At 44.2% G+C, this 22,888-nt stretch overlaps 1 protein-coding gene across 1 annotated transcript in view; it reads right to left on the reverse strand.

Moving 5' to 3' along the window:
- Nucleotides 1-366: 366 nt before the first annotated feature.
- Nucleotides 367-22,888, reverse strand: part of brinp3a.2 (bone morphogenetic protein/retinoic acid inducible neural-specific 3a, tandem duplicate 2) — a gene marked incomplete at both ends in the record, with an annotated part of 36,220 nt that continues 13,698 nt past the window's right edge. Inside the window, 7 exons of the mRNA XM_083767853.1 lie at nt 367-1,173; nt 1,545-1,887; nt 9,081-9,303; nt 14,114-14,350; nt 14,595-14,700; nt 18,860-19,050; nt 21,858-22,048. Coding sequence (XP_083623979.1) covers nt 367-1,173; nt 1,545-1,887; nt 9,081-9,303; nt 14,114-14,350; nt 14,595-14,700; nt 18,860-19,050; nt 21,858-22,048 — 2,098 coding nt within the window. The remainder of the gene's footprint in view (nt 1,174-1,544; nt 1,888-9,080; nt 9,304-14,113; nt 14,351-14,594; nt 14,701-18,859; nt 19,051-21,857; nt 22,049-22,888) is intronic.

Consider the following 22,888-nt stretch of genomic DNA (forward strand, 5'->3'; position numbering starts at 1 on the left):
TCTTGATGTTGCTTAAATCTGAATTTCTACTGTATTTGTATCTTGTTAAAACGTGTTCTGGTGTGCAACAATATTGTGTTTCTCGTCTCGCTGAACCGACTATTATTTAATGGCATGGCACTTGTATTGTATGTTTTTGCCACAGAAACCCCCCCCCTCCCCCCAAATGTGATCAGTACATTCCACCAACTGTGCATATAGCCGGTTCTTTTCCAAGTAACCAACACGTTTGCTGACAAAGTAATCCATTGGACATCCATTGGGTCATGGCACAACAGTACCCCCCCCCCCCCCCCCTCCTCCTCCTTAGAATGGGCATTGGCCATTGACATTCCAGGACCCCTCCCCTCCCCTCCAAAGCAGCCGTTAACTGCACAGCTTGGTGGTCTCATAATAATCCAGGGAGTTTGGCAGGCGCGCGCTGAAGGCCTGCAAAGAGGCGTGGATGCGGACCACCTCGCCGGCGGTGAGTTTGAGCCGGTGCCGGAGGAGGCAGGCGAACAGGTCCAGCCTCTGCTGGCCGGGCGGGGACAGGCGGTTCACCCGCTCCCGTATCTCCAGGAGCTGGAGCACGGCCGCGTCCTGGGAGCCCTGTGTGTACGGGTAGTCCAGCTGCAGGATCAGGTCGCGGATGGCCTCCGGGTCAAAGTGCATGCTGTAGCCGAAGACCTGGATGCTGTTGATCTTCATGTAGCCCAGGTTCCGGGCGGGGTCCATCATCTCCAGCGGCTCGTAGTAAACGCTGTCGTTGGCGACCGACGACGACGACGACGGCGACACCCCGCCGCCGGCTTGCACCTTTATCCTGCTCCGCAGGTAGATGTGGATGGTCTCGAAGAAGGTCTTCCACGTGTTGCCCAGCGTCAGCGTCCAGTTGTAGCACTCCAGGGGCAGGTCCAGCTTGGTGGCCCGCCAGTCCGGGAAGCCGCCCTCGCTGACGGGGATGTACCAGCTCTCCGAGTGGCTGCCGCCGAACGGGTTGATGTACAGCGTGAGGACGGGCTCCAGCGTGCTGTTCTTGGTGAGGCAGATCTGCAGGGACACGCCCAGCAGCATGTGCACCAGGTTGGACTTGTACTTGTTGCTCTTCAGCGTCAGCAGCATCCTCTTCCTCCACGACGGGTCGAACCAGCTGTTGAGGCGCATGTCGTTGCTGATGAAGATGGCGTGGACCTGTATAGGACACACACACACAGACACGCACGTACAGTACACATTAAAAAAAGAATGCCAAAATGCAGGCGCAGAACATACACTGAGATATTGGTTATTATGGAAAACCTGAGAACTGCCTCGGGGGCCTGTAATACAGGCTCCTGATGGAATTAAATTTGGGAACACACATTAGGGATGCTTAGGGAGTTCCTCCAGTGGCATGGCAGTCTTAAGATGTTATAGTGCCGAGCAGCTCCCATGTGTAAATGAGTACGCCTCTATTCCCCAAGGCTATACTGTTGGGGGGGGGGGGGGGGAAGCTATAACTCAGCTCTCAGACAGCCATACATGTACAGTATATGATAAAACAAAGGGCAAAAGCAGAACACCTCTAGCCTGCGGTCAGCTCTCTGCAGGAGGTAGCGGAGCTCCACGTCCTGGAGGTCCGTCTCGAATCCCAGGTAGTTCTCCGTGGAGTCGGCCACGGCGGGCCTGCAGGCCCCCTGCGTCAGCGCGAACCCCGCGTTGCAGCTGCCGCAGCGGGTGTGGTTGTCCGGGGCGCACGCGGCGCACGCCGAGCCCTCGCCGACGGAACAGGGCGGAGGCGACTGACACGGGCTGTGCTCATATTGGCAGCTGCAGCTGTGGAGCTCCTCGGAGAAGGTGCCCAGTTGGTTGTTCTCCGAGCAATACAAGAGAGACTGGAAGTGGCTCAGCCAGTAGGACTGAGGCCTAAGGGAAGGGGGGGGGGGAAAGAGATGGGGTGGGTCATTAGATTGGTCATTTGGAAGTGGCTCAGCCAGTAGGACTGAGGCCTAAGGGAAGGGGGGGGGAAAGAGATGGGGTGGGTCATTAGATTGGTCATTTAGAATGGCACACTGCAGGCTAAACTTCTGGCTTTACTAGGATGTAGTTTCCCACGAAAAAGATGAGGTACAGTATATTATGCTGTATAGTGAAGACAGAATGTGCATGAGGGAGAGAGAGAGAGGGAGGAGAGAACAATTGGGGAGAGAGATGTCGTATATTTTAGAGAGAGAGAGAGAGAGAGAGAGAGAGAGAGACAGAGACTCTGGCCCTCATTTATCAATCGAGTGTAAAATCTGCCACAGATTCGAGTGCAGGTTTCGTAGTACACCCACGTCGCCACGGCATTTATAAAGTGATCGCAAACAGCTGATCCTTCCTTAATTTTGTTCTCACGTTAATGTCACGGCTGAATTTGATCTGGCACGCCCTAAGAAATCAAGCCTCGCCCTCGTTTTTGCGACATGAACAACGGCAATACGTTTCCTGAAACCATGGTTACATGAAAAAATAGGTTTCTCCCGTGCCTTGCTGCTCGCCTCACCCCCCTCTCTCATACACATGTACAGCACGCACACGCAACTTGCAAGCCCAACTAACTGGTGTGTTGTTAAACAAATAAAGAACGAACACCTGCATGAATTAAATAAAGCGTGCGTGCGGGGGGTGAGGCGGGCAGCAAGGGAAGCGAAGCGAGAGGAGAAACAGACAACTAAATAAAGTTGTAGGCCTACCCTGTGACAGGGTAGGTCTACAACTTTATTTAATTCATGCAGGGTCCCTGTCTGTTTCCCTCTCACCTCGCTTGCCTTGCTGTCATGCACGCACGCACCTACATGACACATTAAAAAAAGCTGTCTGTTTCTCCTCTCGCTTCGCTTCCCCCTCACCCCCCGCACGCACGCACGCACATATCGCTATTTGCAACTTTAACTGTGTGTTGTTAGTTGTATATTAAATTATTAAAGTATTTTTAATTTAATATACAACAAGATATATTAGTGAACGAAAACCTGAACCTGTGAACCATAATTAAATAACAAATAGGCACACACACGCTGCTGTTTTTCAGGTGCTCCTCCTGTCCTGTCCTGTCTGTCTGTCTGTCTCTCTCTATCACAGTGGTCCGTCCGTGACCAACTGACCATGCACGTTCCGACGTTCGCCAGTCTATTTAGATTGCCTCGCAGTCGTTAGTCATGCACTGTTATATGAATGTGCAGCCAAAACCATAGCCTCATGTGGCTGGTGCATGGGCTGGCTGGGTAATATACCTATATCTCCGATGCAGTTCCCACTTGCGCTGGGAGCCTGGCACGGTACATTTGGCATTCGAGCGACGCGTCGGGTTTATTATATTGCACATACCGTAAGAAAGACATCGGCCTTCATGCTGTAGATTAGGCTACAGTAGGCTATACCTGCACGTTAATTGGGACTCTCCGCAGCTGAGCTGCAGCAGCTGCTGCACTATACTCTCCAACGTCCCGTCATGGAAATATTTCAGCACAGACAGCCCAAATCCTCGCATGTATGCGCTCATGCAAAACACTGTTTAAATGGCTTAAGCATCTCTTGCAACATTGTTTTTAATTGCGCGATTTTATCTCCTACTAATTTCATATGACACATGTATTCCTTAACATTTTTATTTATTTATTTTTTACATGTAGCCCATATACATTATACATACCTTTTATATAAACATTTTAGGAGTGAATACATATATGTTTTGATGCCTGTGGCAGCCTCTCAGCAGTTCAGACAAGGCTGCTCCGCTTGTGTAAAACAGAAAAACAGCGTACGCCAGCTCGCGACCAGACGTGACTATTTGTCCTACTCAAGTTCAATTTCAAGCTTTGCCGGAAATGTTAAATGCCGAAAATGTCGGTAATTTCGGCGTGCGCCATATTTTGGCGTACGCACGGTTGATAAATGAGGGCCATAGATAGCTATGATGTATTTTTTCATCAGGATGTGACATATTGTGAATTGTGGTTAGTTAAAAAGTTTGGTGCAGCTGTGCAGGGCTCTTAGAGCTATGCATAAATCCAGGGATTGGAGCTGTGATTCCTGTCTGGAGCCTTTGATTTGCTGCGATCCCTTTGCACTTCTTACTGTATCAACGGCAGAGCTGCCGAACAAGCTTTGATGGTGTATTGTGGTATAGGGACTCATGTCTCTAAATCCTGTTGGCATGTGTTATGTTAGAGGAACATGCATGTTAAAGGTATATTCAGTGATTTCACATAATTCATCACTTTTTCCCCCCTTTTTGGGGGGATAATCCTCCCTACTATAGAGTGTGCTGACCATATAATTAGTTCCTCCCTATCCCCAGTGAATCGCAGGGGTCAAAAAAAACCTAGTTTCGGTTTTGGTAGTGGGTGAGAAAACCTTAATCCAATCAGGATAGAGCGGGCCTTCCTCCAATCAGGATCGAGCGGGGCGGGCCTTGGTGCCCGTGCTGTTGGCCTGTTGCGTGTAATGTAGTGTGCATGTGCACATCTTGTTACCGGGGCGGACCAGGTTTTTTTTCCAAATCACTGAATGCACTGAATCCTAATGATTTGAATATATGAAATCCTCCAAAGCTAAATCTGGGTGGGGGGAATGAAGAAGAAAGCCTGCCTAAACCCTGCTTTAAAACTCACTCACTGCCAATTACTTCTTACTTCTTACTTCCATTGACGTCTTTGTTTTTTTTGTACGTGTGTTTAGTTTTCACTCTAGGCGATCTTGGCTACCGTTCCGACTCCCAGTGTAGCCAATTAATAATAATAATAATAAAGCTTTATTTATATAGCACCTTTCAAGAACAGGTCACAAAGTGCTTAACAACAAAAGAGAACACAATAAAGAACACAACAATAGCAAAACAGAAGGAAAAACATAACGTAGGAAAATACGTAACATTCACAACTATAAAGGATTAAAAGCAGCTTTATAAAAATGGGTCTTCAGGAGTGATTTAAAACGAGGAACCAAGTCGGCAATTCTGATTTCTAGGGGCAGGGCATTCCATATAGTAAGGGTGCACACACGGACTGCAAAGGCCCGGTCGCCTATAGTTCTTATGGTAAGTAGAGGCAGAGCCTTGCCTGAGGATCTCAGCTCGCGGGCAGGCTCATAGGGGTCGAGTAGGTCCGAGATGTAGGATGGAGCAAGGCCGGTCGTGGCCTTGAATGTGAAGAGCAGAATCTTAACCCATTCTGACCTGAGATCAGATTCATACGAGGGTTTCCACTGGACACACACTGGTCTGATGAACCCATTCTGACCTGAGATCAGATTCTAAAAATGTCAGTCGTTCTTCGATTTCTTCAAAAATAGCAGACCTACAAGCTTGTATCGCGCCACTCGGTGGCGCGATATGAGCTTGTAGATCTGCTATTTTTAAATAGCTAAAGCATAACATGATGCTGACACCAAAATGGGTGCCCGTTCAGAATGGGTTAAAGTCAATTCTAAATGAGATTGTTAACCAGTGGAGGGTGGCCAGGATAGGCGTCATATGGTCAAACTTCTTAAGAACTTCTTAAGAGCAAGAAAACCACGAATAGAACGGAATGTGATGATTTGTGGCTGATGTATGATGATGTCTCACTGACAGCTGTTAGATTGTGCTGCGCTCGCATATTCCTGTGTTGAATTTTGTGATGTTTGGGGGGGGATTGTCTGGAATCGCCTACTTCAGTCTTACTACTAGTGCAGTGTGGTGATTTTGCTGATTGTTGTGACTGCAGTAAAAGAAGAGTTGTGTTAAGCTGTGACATGGTCTGCTGATTCACAAACACAATAGTACATAAATAGTCTGTGACTACTTATAGGTATTCTGTAAGTATAAAAATTTGAAAAAGAAAAAATGCTTGGCAGGGGAGAACGGGGGGGGGGGGGGGGGGGGGGGGGTGGTGAGTGCTGGCAGTCAATGATTAAAAGCCTCTACAGACCTAGCTCTGCCAGTAGACAGCAGCTATAGCAACCATAACAAATAAAGGACGTCTGTCATCTTTACAATCATGACGTTATTTTGCCAGAAATGAGTGCGTAAGAGAGAGTGCTCTCTCTCTCTCTCTCTCTCTCTCTCTCTCTCTCTCTCTCTCTCTCTCTCTCTCTCTCTCTCTCTCTCCTCTCTCTCTCTCTCTCTCTCTCTCTCTCTCTCTCTCTCTCTCCTCTCTCTCTCGCACGCACATGCACACTCACTCTTAGCTTTATCTTTGTGCATGCTGGCCCAAATAATGTTTCCAGTCGGCACTGGGCGAATACAAGTGAAAGTGCTCTCCCTTCTTAACAAGTCCCACCGCCGACTCAACATTACCGGGTCATCAGTAATGCCTGGCTACCACAGATAATGTGATTCACACTGTACAAAATAACACCACCCATTTCCAAGGCCTTGGTGTGTAACACCAACAGGCATTAACGCCTAATATCGAAAGCCCTTTGATAAAGACGGATGCCCAGGTGCGATTGAGCAGTGTGTAGAGTAGAGTTGTAGACCACACAGTAAAATCCATGTTACTCAGAGACTGCACATGGGTCCATTTGGTTCAATTTATATACACACTCATTTAAATGAACACTAAGCATGTCACTGTACGCTGTAGCTCTTATGCACTAGCCCCCCTTTAGCTACTCCCTCAGGCAATTACTGTAAATAACAATAATGCTCCTACTCATCTTGTGTCAGTGTATGAACATAATTGCACTGTAACAGCAATGGATTGCCATTTTAATTAGCAGTTTAATAGATATAATCTTCAGGATGAAACCGCCAACTGTTGTTTGAAGCAGTCTTTACCAACTATGGAGTATGTGAGGAGGAAAAGGGAGATGTTTGAAACATGGGTAAAACAGAATTGTGCTTTCCAATGAATAGTACATGACTGACTGCTTGTTTTCACAGATGAAACTTGTCATGCTGAAGTATGGGTATCCAGTTGTTTCTAAGACTTTAATAAACAGAAAATGTCATCCAATCACATTATGTCATCCAATCGGGAGAGAGAACCCATAATCAGCTTCAATTTCAGAACGTTCCAAATCCAAATGTTGACTGCATCTTTGTTTCATCACTTCCAATTTCACTTGTTTGTATCCTGTATTACTTCTCTCTCCTGATTGGATGAAACGTATGTATTTTCTGTTTGCTGGAGAGAATCTGAACAAACACTCAATACTCTAGAGTGCTATAGTCTATAGCAATGATTACTGTCAGAGTAACAAGTGAAGATAGCATCCATTAGTCACAATAGGAACCTTGACGTCCCTTTTCTGGGCACGTCATAAGAGCTTCTGTTTAGAGGGAAGGGGCCAAGTGCAGATCCCTGGGGGACCCCATGGTGAACTGAACTATACAGTACAGCACTGTAAGTGGTTGTAATGTGCTGATTGAGATATACATTTTAACACATTACCATTACACATTACCATTACCACACGTTACCATAGCCGGTAACATGAGGCTAGTGCCAGAGCAATGCAAAGACATATGCAAAAAGCCCTCATCCGGCCGACCCGGAAGTGATTGCCCTCCATTGTCGCGCCAGGCTCGCTCACGGCCATGATCTGCCGCTCAAACTACAGTATTATTATGCATAGCGCAACCTCAAATTAATGTTTTAAGCTCTAAACACATGGGGCTCCATTTTCGTCACCGCTAAATCCCTTATCCCTAAACCTTTTATTTTTTTACTATTTTGAAAAACATTTTTGAATAGTTCAGCTAGCCTCTACAGTCTACATTGACACGCTGTGAGCTTGTAGACTGGACATTTTAACTATTAAAAATGTTTTGCAAAATAGTAAAAAAATAAGGCAAAGACGTTTTGGGATAAGGGGTTTAGCGGTTATGAAAATGGAGCCCATGGTCTTTTATCTCAATCTGAGCCCTAAAATGATTTAGATCGCGCGCGTGCACGAGGAGATTTGGGATATTCGATGACTACACACCATATTTGTGAGCCACCGGAGGTTAACCAATGGATGCTAAAAACGGTAAATGAAATACTATTTATTCCAGATTAAATGACATTAAACAAACCCGAGATTTATCGTGTCGGCCAAGGAGGTTGCAAGCACGAATCCCGAGAAACCGTGGGCCTGGCATAGATTCGGTTAAGGTACGCAAATTGAAGCACTGATGAGATGCTCGCATATAAGTAAAATATGTCTCATCTGCTCTAAATAAAATATATGAAAAACAAAATGGAATGAAATATGTATAATTATGCCTAATGGCAAACTTCACACAAAGGCAGCACACCATGCACCTCATCACTATTCAACGTATAACAGCCAAGTCTGACTGCTCCCACTGGATTATTCACTCATAACTGTCATCGCAGAGAAAAAGTAGTGTAGCCTCGGGGAGCAAAATCAATCACATTTCTCTCATCCGTCTGTAGTGCCTCGCACAGGATGTTAAGAGGGGGGGGCTCTTTTAAGAGCGTCCGCATCACTGCCAGTCAAAGTGACAAACATTACATTCTCTATATCTCTCTCTCATCCACATTATGGGAATATTCTCCAATTCCACACCACGGTAATAGCACAGATAAACGCTGACTGGTTTGGGGGGCAACGATTCTCTTACTTCCTTTTCCCTGGTGAGTGCATAGGGATTATCTGATCCAGGGACCAGTGATTGGAGTGTAACTTGGCCGAGAGACAGAGACAGACAGACGGACATGCAGACATGCAGACAGACAGACAGACAGAATGGATATTTAACACAGTGAAGTATAGGGTGAACCTATAGAGTGGTTGAGTGCTGAGGGAGAGTGTGTGACCACAGGCTAGTGGTCAGAGGCTTGAGGATTATAGGGTTGTCCGAGTGTAAGGCAAAGCAGCTTGCAACATAGTACTGTTCAATCTCCTCCATTATAGGTAGTCGGTCTAGGAGAATGTGCTTTTTGTACCCATGATTTACTTTCGGTGTTGGTAATATGACAGACTGAAGTGACCAATGTTGGCTGTGAATGTGTTGCCTATATTCTGTACATTTAGGGCTTGTTTGGACTCAAGCACTGAGACACGTGATGTTTCGAGTGCGTAGTATATCAGAAGAAAAAATGTAATGTGTGTGTGCGTGTAACTTGGAGGCCGTGCAGGCTTACCGCTCTCTAGGCAGGCGGATGTGAGGCTGCCTCTGGCACCTCTTGCTGAGGCTGAACAGCTTGAAGACGACGCGCTGGGCGCGTCTGAAGAGCACGCGCATGCTGTTCTCCAGCTGCTCGTAGCGCCAGTGGAACGCGCTGTCCAGCGACCACAGATGGCGAATGGCTGAGACGTTGAGGAAGATGTTCTGGGGCAGCCTTGTGAAGAAGTTCTTGAACTCATCTATATATACCGAGACAATAACAAGTGAATAGTTTAGTTTTACTTAAAACAGGTGCAAGTAATGTTACGTTAGTAGAAATTTGACAGGACGATACCTCCAAAAAAATCATAAATACGTTTAGGAAAAATTACATTTGAGTCGAATATATAGGCTAGCTTCCAAAGCATAAATACACTGAATTGCATGTCAGTGTAACTTGCACTGTTGAATACAAGCGATTGGAGGGTGTACCAATAGAGAGTAATGACATGCATGATTTTCCCATCAGGACACGCCCCCCTCATCTAGACTGAGTGGCAAAACATTGAGCAGCATGGAGTGTTGGAGTTTGGAAGCGCTCGTTGTAAATCACTCAACCGTCCTGCCGTACCACCTGTTTTTAAATGTCACATAATGCAGGAGGCAGCAACATGTTGTGTTATTGAAAACAAGCACTTCCAAACTCTGACACTTAGAAAAATAATCAAATGCAGGGCATTTCTTGACAGAAAGTAGCTCATAACGTTTCTATGGTGGATTTTTATGAAACAAATACTTTGCAGATAGATAGACTAGAGGATAAATCACTTTTCTGTTTGGATGAATGGGCTGTCATGGCCAGAAAGTAGTTTTTTGCCACTCAGTGGGCGTTCCCGCATAACTTCCAGGTATGATGATGTCACGCGGATACCCTCTATTGTATTCAGTATTTAAGTCCAACGTCATTTTGTAGTGCTACGTTACGTCCGGGTCCAAGTGGCAGCAGCTCCCGTCCGCATCTCATTGTAAATTGAATATCTAAACACGTGAATCTTTTTACAGTGACGTTATTTTTCAGAAAGGAAGCCATTGAGGGTTAAAATGGGTCTTAATGCTTCCAACTCGAGTGGAATTATTAATGTTTTGTACAAGTGTCCATGACAACAAAAATATATGATGTGGAGACAATAAAGACTATTATTATCATTATTATTGAAGGTGGCAACAGTCCATTTGATCGGTAAAATATTTCTGGGGTATATTTAGAATGTGTGCAGGCTTGAGTATGTTGAATCTAGTTTGCATTATGAGGATTTATTTGACACAATAAAATAAAATGGCGATAGTATTCCATGTGGGACAGACGGCCTGTCACTGTCAGATTTGGGAGAGCAGCGCAGCTTTGTTGTTGCGAGGAAAGCGGTAAAATTAGACTTTCGTGGTTGTTTTCGTCTCAGATTTAGTCCGACGGAGCGTCACAGTATAACTCCATGGGGACACAAAAGCGACACAAAAGTAGGACCCGGAAGTATCTCAGGAGGGGGCGCTCACGTCACAGCTAAAATACTGAATAGCACAGCTGACCATTACTAGGCTGTAGTAGACCGTTGAGGCTAAAACAGATGGTGCTAAGGTGTAGTAGTCAGGTGCTATGGTAAAACGGGTGGTTGCTACAGTATAGGCTATCGTAGTAGACGGTTGCTATAGCCAGGGCATTATTTGCTGGTGTAAGCATACATGTAGGCTACTATTTGAAAGAAGAAGCATAAGTGTTTATGGTTCATAACACTTTATTCAAGAAAAACGTGGTGCTTGTTGTAATATTATTTCAGATCTTTCAAAGCTCAGGTTATCCAGTGTTGTCTTATTTATTTGTGTTTGGTTCATTATCGCTGCCATCATTCATCATCATTAGCCTTTATTGCGGTATTAATCATTATAGGAAGTTACGGTCACTGCCGATGATTACAGTTAAGTTACCTTTGAAGAATCAAAGTGTCATAATTCTACCTCCATATCATGATTATCCGGCTGAAAATAGTCCCATCGTTTGTTACCCAGTCGACACATAACCCACTTCCGCGATGCGACTCACCAACAAAGAGCAAAGTGAGCCAAGATTGTCTATATACCCCCTCGTTCACTTTGCATTGGACTCAGTTTCCCAGAAGCCCTTGCAAGCCAGTGATAGGTCGATTTCTGGTTGCGTCATCATAAAGCGTCGGCTTCGTCACAATGTCCATAACAAAGCCGGTATTTCTTAAATGATCTTAAACATATAATAGTGGGTATAGCGTGTTAGGCAGGGAAAGACAATGGAATAAAACGCGGGTTTAGAGGGTTATGCAGCAAAGCTCTTAAGCAATCATATAAACAAGATTAAAGCCCCATTTATTCTTCCACGTTTGACTATATAGTTCTGTACAGTATGTAGGCCTATAATGCTGTATGTTCAAAATATAAGCGACACAGAAAGTGGCATCGCATACAAGTAGCAGCTTCGAGGACAATGTGCACAAAGACGTCCAAAGCACTGGAAAACGGGTAGAAGTATCCATTCCGTACATGTGTAGGCTATTTAATGATAAGGTCTAACGGATAGGGTCTAAACGGGTAGAAGTATCCATTCCGTACATGTGTAGGCTATTTAATGATAAGGTCTAACGGATAAGGTCTAAACGGGTAGAAGTATCCATTCCGTACATGTGTAGGCTATTTAATGATAAGGTCTAACAGATAAGGTCTAAACGGGTAGAAGTATCCATTCCGTACATGTGTAGGCTATTTAATGATAAGGTCTAACGGATAAGGTCTAAACGGGTAGAAGTATCCATTCCGTACATGTGTAGGCTATCTAATGATAAGGTCTAACGGATAAGGTCTAAACAGGTAGAAGTATCCATTCCGTACATGTGTAGGCTATTTAATGATAAGGTCTAACGGATAAGGTCTAAACGGGTAGAAGTATCCATTCCGTACATGTGTAGGCTATTTAATGATAAGGTCTAACAGATAAGGTCTAAACGGGTAGAAGTATCCATTCCGTACATGTGTAGGCTATTTAATGATAAGGTCTAACGGATAAGGTCTAAACGGGTAGAAGTATCCATTCCGTACATGTGTAGGCTATTTAATGATAAGGTCTCGCAGCACAGCTGCCAAACCAAAGTGGTTTAAACTAACTGAAATTGCAATACTTTCACTATTATAGTATAACAGAAACAAACAGCTGTCCATTTAGGGCCGGCATCAGAGGAAAGGACCTGTGGTCACAAAAATCAGTATTTTGTATTGTATTTTTCATCAATCGATGTCAATTACACATTGCCGCCCTAGAGGAAAGGTCATGAGGCCACTCAAATGGTTAGGGTGCATCCTCTGGGAATAAATGGAATGGAACCACAACTTTGGAGTGATGAATGTAGTGATTTGTTTGTTTGTTTGAAAGATCTTTATGAGAGGCAGATAGATAAAACACTAGGTGCGACTTGAAAGGAAATCGTTTTGTCACCATGAGGCTCGGCTACAAGGTGTATTTTGTAAGAAAACAATATGTCTATTGCTTGTGATCTCCAGAGGGGACTAATGGAACCAAACCTGCAGAAAGACGGATGTACTGGATTCCAATTATTGAAAGATTCGTATAACAGTAGGTGCGAGTTTGAAAGGAAATTGCTATTGAATACTTATTACGATTGTCACCATGAGGCTCGGGGGTACAGGAGGACAATGGTAGTGGCTCGAGTCACCATTGTTAATCCATGTCTTCATGTTCAAAAGTGGCTCCTGACACATCACATTCTGCTGACGGGGCAGAGTGCTGAAAGTCATTGATATTCCCACCGGAGGCCAATTTTGCGTCACCTTCGGGTATTATGCATTCTGGACATGCTGCTGCACTCTGCTCTCACCCAGCTATTAAAACATAAACTTTGAAAGTAATTGCATTTAGGGATATTTCAGCCATATTTGAGTTGTGGAATAAAAGGCATTTTGATTTCACCTGAGTTATAATAGCCAGGCAATAATAACCAAACATTATGCTAAGTGCTTCCATTCAAACACCGTTTCTACGGTGATGTGAAAAGCTGGACTGGCAATAAATGGGTTTTTATAGAAGATTAATCTGCTGCAGGCATATTGTAAACTACCTGAGCTGAACGCTGTTGATTTTATTTTTAATCCTTTGCCGTCAGAGAGTTGATTTGCTACATGCAGATACAGTATAGTGTGCCAGGACTGTGTCCAGAGATTCACAGCCCGCTATTACAGTTTACAGGCCATTGTCTATAAATCAAAGTCTAGGGGCAAAGCACACGCTGTGGCTCCCCACCGCAGATTTTACTGCTGAATATTATAAAACACTTTAATTCATTCTCACACTTCTTTATGGATTGTTTTCTCTTTTTTTATGATATGCTCCTCCATTGTAAGATATAGTATGGTTATGTCCTGTGACGCTAAGTGGGAATTTAGTCAGGAATATCAAAATCACACTCGTGTGAAGTGAGGGGTGCAGCAAGACATGCCGAATCCCTTGACTCCTTCAAAACAGCTCTCAAAGGGCACCTACGCATTCTTTTCCCTTTTTACCTCCTTTATGATGATTTCCAGTTTTTTGGCTATATAGAAGTGTATATTTGTATGTCTCTAAATGTTATGATGAATTGAACAACACTTGTTTAATTCACTACACTAGTGCTTTATTGGGTCGTCAACTCACAGTTAACATTTTTTTGTATTGATTTGTGCTTGAAATGTACTGTAATTCTGCAAACTGTTAATAAATAATCAATCAATCAAACGGGCAGTGTCAGCCAGTGTCAGCCAGTGTTACATCATTTTGTGCCATAAACTGGCAAAAACAAACATTAATACCTATTCTCGAGATTTCTTACTGTCCTAAACAAACACTAACGTCCATAGACTTGGCCCGGCCCGGGGAATTTATAATTCAGCTCTAAAACAAACATGAAAAGTCCATAGACTTGGCTGGCCTATATGACGTAATTTCGGAAAGCCATGCATTACATGGGGCCAAAAAATGGTTACTTTTACTTGTATAATTACCCGAGTCCTCAAACTCCTTGTAGAGGATTCCCCACGTCTCCGTGATCCTCTGCAGGCTCTCCTCCATGGCCTGAAGGTCCATGTAGGGGCAGTTGCACTCGGGGAACTTGGGGTCACACTTGCACCAGCAGTCTGTATCTCTGCAGACAAACTCTCCCTCTCCGTTGCAGGCAATATAGCTTAGAGCAGCTTGAACGAATCCCTCCTTCAGGTAGTCTGGGAGGATCACCTGCAGGCCTGTATAATGCAGAGCATCGGAAATATCAAACCACAAACTTGTAGAGAGTGAAAGTGGGTGTAGTGTCATTAAAAACAGCCACTGCGCTTGACTTGTACTTCATATTAAATATTAAATATCATCAAAACGTCATCAAAACTTTTCTGACATCTCTGGAGATCACAAGCACAAGCAATAGTTGTGTTCTCTTACAAAATACCCACATCTAATACTCAAAGGTAATACAGTAAACATGAGACGAACCTTGTAGCTGAACTTTGTTTTCTGGACTCTGAACCAGCACAGAACTAACGGAATCAAGGTTGTCATAGTTACTGCATCCAAGAGGACCTGTCCGAGTCTCTGTCACCTGGGCAACAACAAATACAACATCAAATTTATAATTTTCAATTTACAATTTAGGCATTTAGCAGACGCTCTTAATCCAGAGCGACTTACATTTAAGCAAGAACAAAAGCATGGGAATACATCACATAAAAGCATTTATCATAGAAAGTAACAGTGGAATATCTATATAATGAAACTATACATACACTATACATATAAACTATAAATATTTACTACTATGCTATACATATGTACTATGGCGTGACTATATACAATACAATTATAGTGCTGTCTACATAACATGCTATAAGTCTGTGTCAAATGCTATCTAAGTCAACAGAAATGCTATCTAAGGGGTTAGGGTAAGTGCTATGGGCCATGGGTAAGACAGAAATGCTATCTAAGGGGGTAGGATAAGTGCTATGGGCCATGATGATGGAGTCTGAAAAGGTGGGTTTTCAGGCTACGGCGAAGATTGGGAGTGATGTGAATTTATGAATTATAAATTCTCTGGAGCATTCATCTCAGCATTCATCTCACCATTGCCACACAACAAACTGTTGTGTGCATGCGTGCGTGCGCTCAGATTGGTGATCCGACACAGTGATCCCGGCAGCACCCACGCCTCTATACTAGGTGACTGCTGTGTGAAGCATAGCACCCAAATATGGAGTCCAAAAACGATGACGTCGTATTGATGACATAGGCCGTACTGGAGTCCAGTCCATACTCTGAAGGATATAGAGCGTCGCATTCCCCCCCCCCCCCCCCCCCCCCGTTTCACGACGACGCCAGGCCCAGGAAAATAATTCCCAATTGCATTTTTCCCCATAGACATTTCAAAACGTATTTATTTAAAGACCTTATAAGCGTCGTACAAAGCCAACTCGAGTCGTGACAAATCATGACAACAATGAAAAAATTTGGACCAAACAAATAATTACAAAGAAGAAAAACAACAAAAAAAGGTTTGTTTTCTTCTTCTTTCTAATTATTTGTTCGGCCCCGAAAAATTGTGTTTGTTGTCATGATTTGTCACGACAAGAGTTGGCTTTTGTACGAGGCTTAAAGGTCTTTAATAAATACTTTTTGAAATGTCTATGAGGAAAATGAACGAGAATCATTTCCTGGGCCTGCAACGCTCTATACCCTGAAGGATAACCCTGAGTTGTTTATCGATAACTTTTTTGGAAGTGTTATGCTGGCAAATATAGAGACACAAGATGCATTGTGGCTTTCTTTAGTCCCGTCAATGAGTTATTTGCATAAAGCGCTGTCTTCTTCAAAGGCATTTTGAGAGAGAAAGACGGCTCTATATTCCCTCTTCTCTCTGAAACGCAGGATCAAAAGCTCATCTCTTTGTTTTCCAGCCGCTGACTGAAGATATTTGCATTGACCTTTTCCTTTGAGAAGCTGCCCCATGCAGCAAAGCATCCCTTCTCACTTAATTCTGCAATAAGAGATCTCATTTCAACACCTGTGCTGTGGCACGGTGCCGCAACTTAACAGGCTCCCATTCGTCTCTCTCTCTCTCTCTCTCTCTCTCTCTCTCTCTCTCTCTCTCTGTCTCTGTCTCTGTCTCTGTCTCTGTCTCTGTCTCTGTCTCTCTCTCTCTCTCTCTCTCTGTCTCTCTCTCTCTCTCTCTCATCTCTCTCTCTCTCTCTCTCTCTCTGTCTCTCTCTCTCTCTCTCTGTGGGCGTGGACTACCCAGGGTATTTTGTGCCATGATCTGTCCTGATCAGCCTTGTCAGAGGACAGGTGGTGTAAAGTGGCAGATGGATGAGACGAGACAACGAGGGTCAGTCCATCAGTAACCCAATCATGGAGGAGCGAAGGGTGATTTATAGTTGCGTGCCAGTGTCGCGCAACCCAAAATAGATGATCTACAAGCTCACAATGCGTTGTGGAACCGCGATAACAACGGCACGCAAACCAAGTATAAATCAGGCATGAGGGTGTGCGTTGTATTGAAAGCTCTGGATGGATCAAACTCTGAATCCCAAACTGGGGCCCTTTACATCTTATTATAAACCTCTTGTCTCATGTGGGTATACGTATATATATGGCTGATATGAATATGAGGAAATTATATTCCGATATAAGGCAATATTTGATAAACCATACGATATGCCATATGGGAAAAATACTGACTGTTGAGCAGAATATTCAATTTCCGCTTCGTATAGGCAGCTGCTGTCCATTGAGGATACATTCTGGTAACATTACGAAATACTTAAATGGGACGTTATTTGACACCTGTGTGTTGATGCACAGCCAATTGAGGCATCGAGGCAAAATGCTTTCTTCGTCTTGGCCGCGTGCCAGTTCCTGTTGTTGAATGAAAGATTGTGAGAGAAGACTCGTTTCAGGACAAGACGAGGTTTGAAAAACACGTTAATGTAATTAATGCGTGTGGTTTTGTCCACCTGCTGTGTGGACACAGATCCTGTAAAAAACGAATGATTTCATCCATTTTGGGCGGGAACCCTTTTTGGTGTTAGCATTATGTTATGCTTTAGCTATTGAAAAATAGCAGATCTACAAGCTCATAGCGCGCCACCGCGCTACGAGCTTGTAAGTCTGCTATTGAAAAATAGCAGATCTACAAGCTCATAGCGCGCCACCGCGCTACAAGCTTGTAGGTCTGCTATTTTTGAAAAATCGAAGAACGACTGACATAGAAACATAGCTTTTCCAGAAAACTGTCAGGTTGTAGAAGACATTTATAGAATCTGATCTCAGGTCAGAATGATTTAACCGTTGACAGAAGGGGAGTCTAGCGGAGTACATGCATGGACATCCTCTGCTCTTCCCTGCGATAATGGAGGGAGAAATCAATGGGGTCTTGAGGGCGGAAACACAAAAATGCAATAGCTTGCCATAATGAGAGCACAAGACAATACAGGCTCTCCTTGGGATGAAAACAAAACAAGGAACCGGAGTGCATCCCCGCTGCCTCCTCATTCAAGTGTGTCTACTTCATGCTCATCATTCCGTGTCAGACAAAGAGGCAACTATGGAATCATGTGGGGATATCGCCATCGATTTAGCCCAGGAAATTGTCAAAAATGATAACAAAAATGATCCCTGCCGCTCTCAAACAGCCATTTCTCATTGTACAAACGAGTTGCGACGGTGCCCTGAACGCTGTCTCCAGTTAACGTTGCACCGTGACTTCTTTAAGATTTCCACAAACACCCCCTCCCCCCCCCCCCCGGCATACTACACACCGTGCAGTAACAGGCTTTTCCTCTGAAATGAGCTCTTCGATTCTCCACTCTACAGGGGGGGGGGGGGGGGGGGGGGGGGGCTTGTCCTTATTGGCCCCGCAGTTGCTCCTAAAATTTCACATTTGCAGAGTATTAGGCGCTCAGCTGTTTGGTTTTCTCTGCCTATTTTCGGTGTGACACCGGCACGCGTCTAAGTGTACATCAGGCTTTAATACTCCTCCGGTGATGGAGGTGAGCCTCTCCTTTCTGCTCCCACATGTCAGTCACGCCAGATGACTGCCACTGGAGCATGAAAGCCATCTCTCTTTTCTCTCTCCCTCGTTCATTCTCTTGCAGCTACATAAAACCTCCAATTCCCTGGACAGACAAAGCTGCTACCTCGGAGGACGTGCTCACCTTTTACTCCGTAGCCATATATGCAAGCCACCCAAGTGTGAGGACAGAACCTTGACTCCAATCTGTTCAAACAGAGACGTGAATATGCACTCCAGGCATTCCAGACGGTAACGCCGATCTACAAGCTCACATTGCGTCACATGGTGCCCACAACAACGCATGATGTGGCCCACAACCGTTGAAAGTGGTTAAACTGGCGCAATCATCTTTCAAATTGAATTTGAATGGGGGGAAAATAAGGGTATATTTGAATTGAATTTGAATGGGGAAAAACAAGGGTGTACTGATAAACGCTTCCTCTGCATTCTGGCACAAGAACTCTGGCTCCGATTGATTGGTCTAGCCTCGCCTAGCGGATGGTGGTAATAGCCCATACAGACAGACTTCCCATGCCATTATTGCCATAATTATTTTTATCTTCATCCTGACAAACTTGGAAGTTGTGATCATTATTGTCACAATGTTGTTGTCAGCGTTCATGCATTATCGTCATCATCATCATCAGTATTGACAGCTCCATTATCAACAACAACAAGCTAAATGCAACATCTGTACCTTGATGGCAGTGGAGGCGATCTGGATGTGGTGCAGCTTGCGCAGGGTGGTCTCTCTGTCAATGAAGTAGGAGGCGGCCAGCTGGTGCAGAGCCTCCAGGGTCACAGTGGAGGAGTTGCCCGAGTAATCACTCACCTCCGCTTTCTTACTCAGTTTCCTTTTATCCACAAATATTGTTAAGGCCTCTTCTCCTGCAGAGCGGAATGCGAAAGGATGCATGCATAGATGTTAACGTTGATCCAGACTTTAGAAACAAGAAGTATTTGTAGTATTTCTTTTGTAGTTTTAATTGAAATTTGGGAATTACAAGGCTACATCTGAAAGCATCTGAAACAATGTGTGGCCAGTACTTTTCACTCCACTGTGTACACGGGGGAGGTATATCCACAGCACAGGAATGTATTCAATGTGTTGCTCAAGGACTGTGTTGCTCAAGATAATAGCTGAAAGGCACTAAACAGTAAACACTGGACGTGTTTTTCGGAAAACCGATGGAGAAACGCAGCTGAAAATCCGAAAAACATGCTCGGTGTGCGGGGACCTTAATATCAACCCAGTGTCCTCATGTAACCAAAATGTGTTACATTTGTACACTCCAGGAGTTACATTAACACTGTGGATTTTTACTGTTGCTATATACCTCACACTGTCTATGACCATGTTGTTTTTGGCAGAACATTTTGATTTTAGTTTTAGTCATAGTCTCTTGAATATAGTTTTCATTTAGTCTGAGTCACATTTTAGTCACCTGGAATGTCTTAGTGTTAGTCTAGTTTTAGTCGACTAAATCTACAGTTGATTTAGTCGACTAAAATGTCTTTTGGCGGACTGGCGGTTCTTGGCGCTGGCGTAATGACTGTTTTTACACTTACTTATAGTTATATAGGACAGTATAATTACTTATACTGGATCTCTTGTCCACTAGTCCCTTCCTAACATTTTAGTGTAGTTTTTATTTGTTGACAAAATTGTCAGTATATTTAGTCCTAGTTTTAGTCATCATAGCTTATAGTTTTCATTTCCATTTAGTTTTCGTCAGTAAAAAAAGGGTAGTCGGCGAACAATTTCTGTCTTAGTTTTAGTCGACAAAATCAACACTGACTGCATGGGGCCACCTGCCAGGCAGCAAATAGTAATAGTATCCACTGTCTGATAATGGCAATCGATACTTACTGCATATACCCATTATATCTTGAGACGCTTGCTTCTCCTTTTTATCGTCCATAGGTCAAATCTATACTTAACAGTGCTCCACGGTGCTGCATGCCATTTCATGACGATTCCTTTACTTTTCTAACTTGGCGGGCCCTTTTAATATAGCCATCTATTCATTCATTCCTCAAAGTTCATATGTTTTCTGAACACATAAGAGGCAGTGATTTATAACCCAGCATCACTTCTCTGGCTGAAACCCAGGGCGGGCAAGCTCCTCACTCTATTCATCTGTTCTTCATAGCACTAAGAGCTGGCTGCGTGCCAGAGCGTGAGCGTTGCATTGGCTCAGAGAGCTCCGCGGGAGAGCGGAGGGCTGAATTATACGTATAGCTGCTCACAAACGCGACCTTTCGGGAGCCAAGGCTTGGGTCTAAAGTAATTGACAAGTGTTGCTTTGTAAGAGGAAAGCTGCTTTTCCAGACGCCCATATATACTGTATGTGAGTCTTTCTTATATATATATATATATATATATATATATATATATATATATATGAAATTAAAGTTTGTGTTGTCGTCGTTGTCCCTTGGTGCAGGCAGGCAGGCACCATTAATGATTATCCGTCCACCATACTACAGAAAACCCAACATATGGTGACAACTGGGAGAGGCACGTTTCAGCACACACAGTAAAACACTGAAGTGTGCAAATGGAACCACATGATCCATATTGTTCCATTTGTACACAATAGTTAAATGAACACCCAGGATTTTTCAGTGCACAAGCTTATATACCAACAGTATAATCCCGTGTGTATCATGTATTTTTGACGACAATTTCCATGCGGTGAGCCATTATCTGTTATTCCATGTCAAACTGTTTTCCGTGCACACACACTCTTTTTTTTGGGAAGCAATGGGTGTGTGGGACACCCACTGCTTCCCAAAAAAAGGAAAAAAGAGAGCACAGGTCTATATAAGTAATATAAGTATTGAAATCCAATTCAAGTGAAATGTGTGCCTGCCTCTCTTTTTAGTGGCCTGGCTACCCCAAAATGAAAACAAAATAGCGCCGCGGAGCACGGAGGGGGGCCTCAAATTTGCTCTGAGAATATGGAATATGAGAAATCGGACAGATCCGTCTCGACTAATAGAGATAATGTGTACCGATTTGCTTGATGTTTGGACAACATTTGTATAGGAGTAATATAAAATAAATCACACCCGTGTGAAGTGAGGGGCGCTCCTATCATCATACGTACATCATCATGACGTCGTAACATGTCTATTTGCTCAGACACTATGACGTAGATTCACAATTCATTGTAAATGGGACTTTAATATTTGAGGGAGAGTCCCTCAAAGAAATTAGTGGCGCCATCATATAGGGCAATCTTAAAATGGTGACATTTGTTTCTCAACGTAGTGCGAATGTGTGCGCAAAGTTTCACCACAATCACACGCTGTGTTCATGATTTGCCGTATTTCGTTCAAAACTGGGTGTCTGTTTTGTCTTGATATGATTTAAACATGTGCAGTGTAAAATACCTCAGTGTACACAGTCCACAAAATGGAACCAAACAGTCTGTGTTCCAGCGACAGACCGGAGGGTGTACTTGGTTCCTATTACTATAGCCTCTGGAACCCCTCCCAGGACGGACGGACGGACGGACTGACGGACTGACGGACTGACGGACTGACGGACTGACGGACTGACGGACTGACGGACTGACTGACTGACTGACTGACTGACTGACTGACTGACTGACCGACGGACCGACGGACCGACGGACCGACCGAGATCCCCATAATCAATCATCGTGATTGACCGTGTCATTGTTTACCTCCGAGTGTTGCTGACAGCAGGAAGTGTGTTCCATACTTCCTGATCAGGTTGTCAGTGATCATCTGGGTGGTGGGCCTGTGGCCCAGCAGGCGAATGTTCCGCGTGAACTCTGGAGTCAGCGGCAACGGAGACTCCAGGAAGTCTCTCCTCTCCACTGCCAGGTTGTTCACCTTCCACCTCCCAAACTCTCTGAAAAAAGCATTGAATGAAAAGAAGAAAAGAAAATAATAAGGCAGCTGTTATACCGGCGTAGTTCATAGCAGGGGAGAGGTGTGGCAACACACACACACACTCAACATGCACACGCACAGCACAGTGCAGGGAAGACAACACTTCTATAGCAGTGGAATAGAAGGAAATAAGAGGAGAGAATGCATAGAGAGAGTGAGAGACAGACTATAGACGAATGAACCCATGGAGCGGTGCCCTGTATAGGCCAGATGTAGGCAATCAATACGGAGGTCTTAAGATGTGCTTAATGGCACACCTCGGCTATGGCTGCGCCGGAGAGAGAGAGAGAGAGGACAATAGTGAAAAGAACTCAGTCAGACAGCAACCATGTAGCATTTTGTAAGATTTTGTAAGATGAATGCCATCTGGGAAGGAAGGGGGGGTTGAGCTCATATAGAAACACATCTGACAGATGCTCTGCTTCATAACCCAATCATGACAGTCATGGGGGGGGGATGGTGCATGTAATAACCCCGTGGTCGACACATCCGGTTGTTTTCAATTATGGACAAAAGTGCAGGCGAAGAATAAATGGAAGTTGTGATGATCGCAGTCTGAACAAAGGCATCTCATCAAGCCTTTGTTGCCTTATCGTGTTCTTCTGTTTTCCAGTGACAAGCAATACAGCTGACCTCAACGAGGGCAGCGTTCTTTCTGTTCATATGAATCCCTCGTGCCTCAGTGATTATAATATCCAAGCATGTTCATTTTTAATTGCCTCTGGCAGGTTGAAGATGATAATGGTATGAGTCAGGGTTAACTGTAAAATGCTAGCATAATCCAGCGCGGCAGGCAACG

This window comes from Protomyctophum parallelum (assembly GCF_964188405.1).
Source record: "Protomyctophum parallelum genome assembly, chromosome: 6".
Lineage (NCBI taxonomy): Eukaryota > Metazoa > Chordata > Actinopteri > Myctophiformes > Myctophidae > Protomyctophum > Protomyctophum parallelum.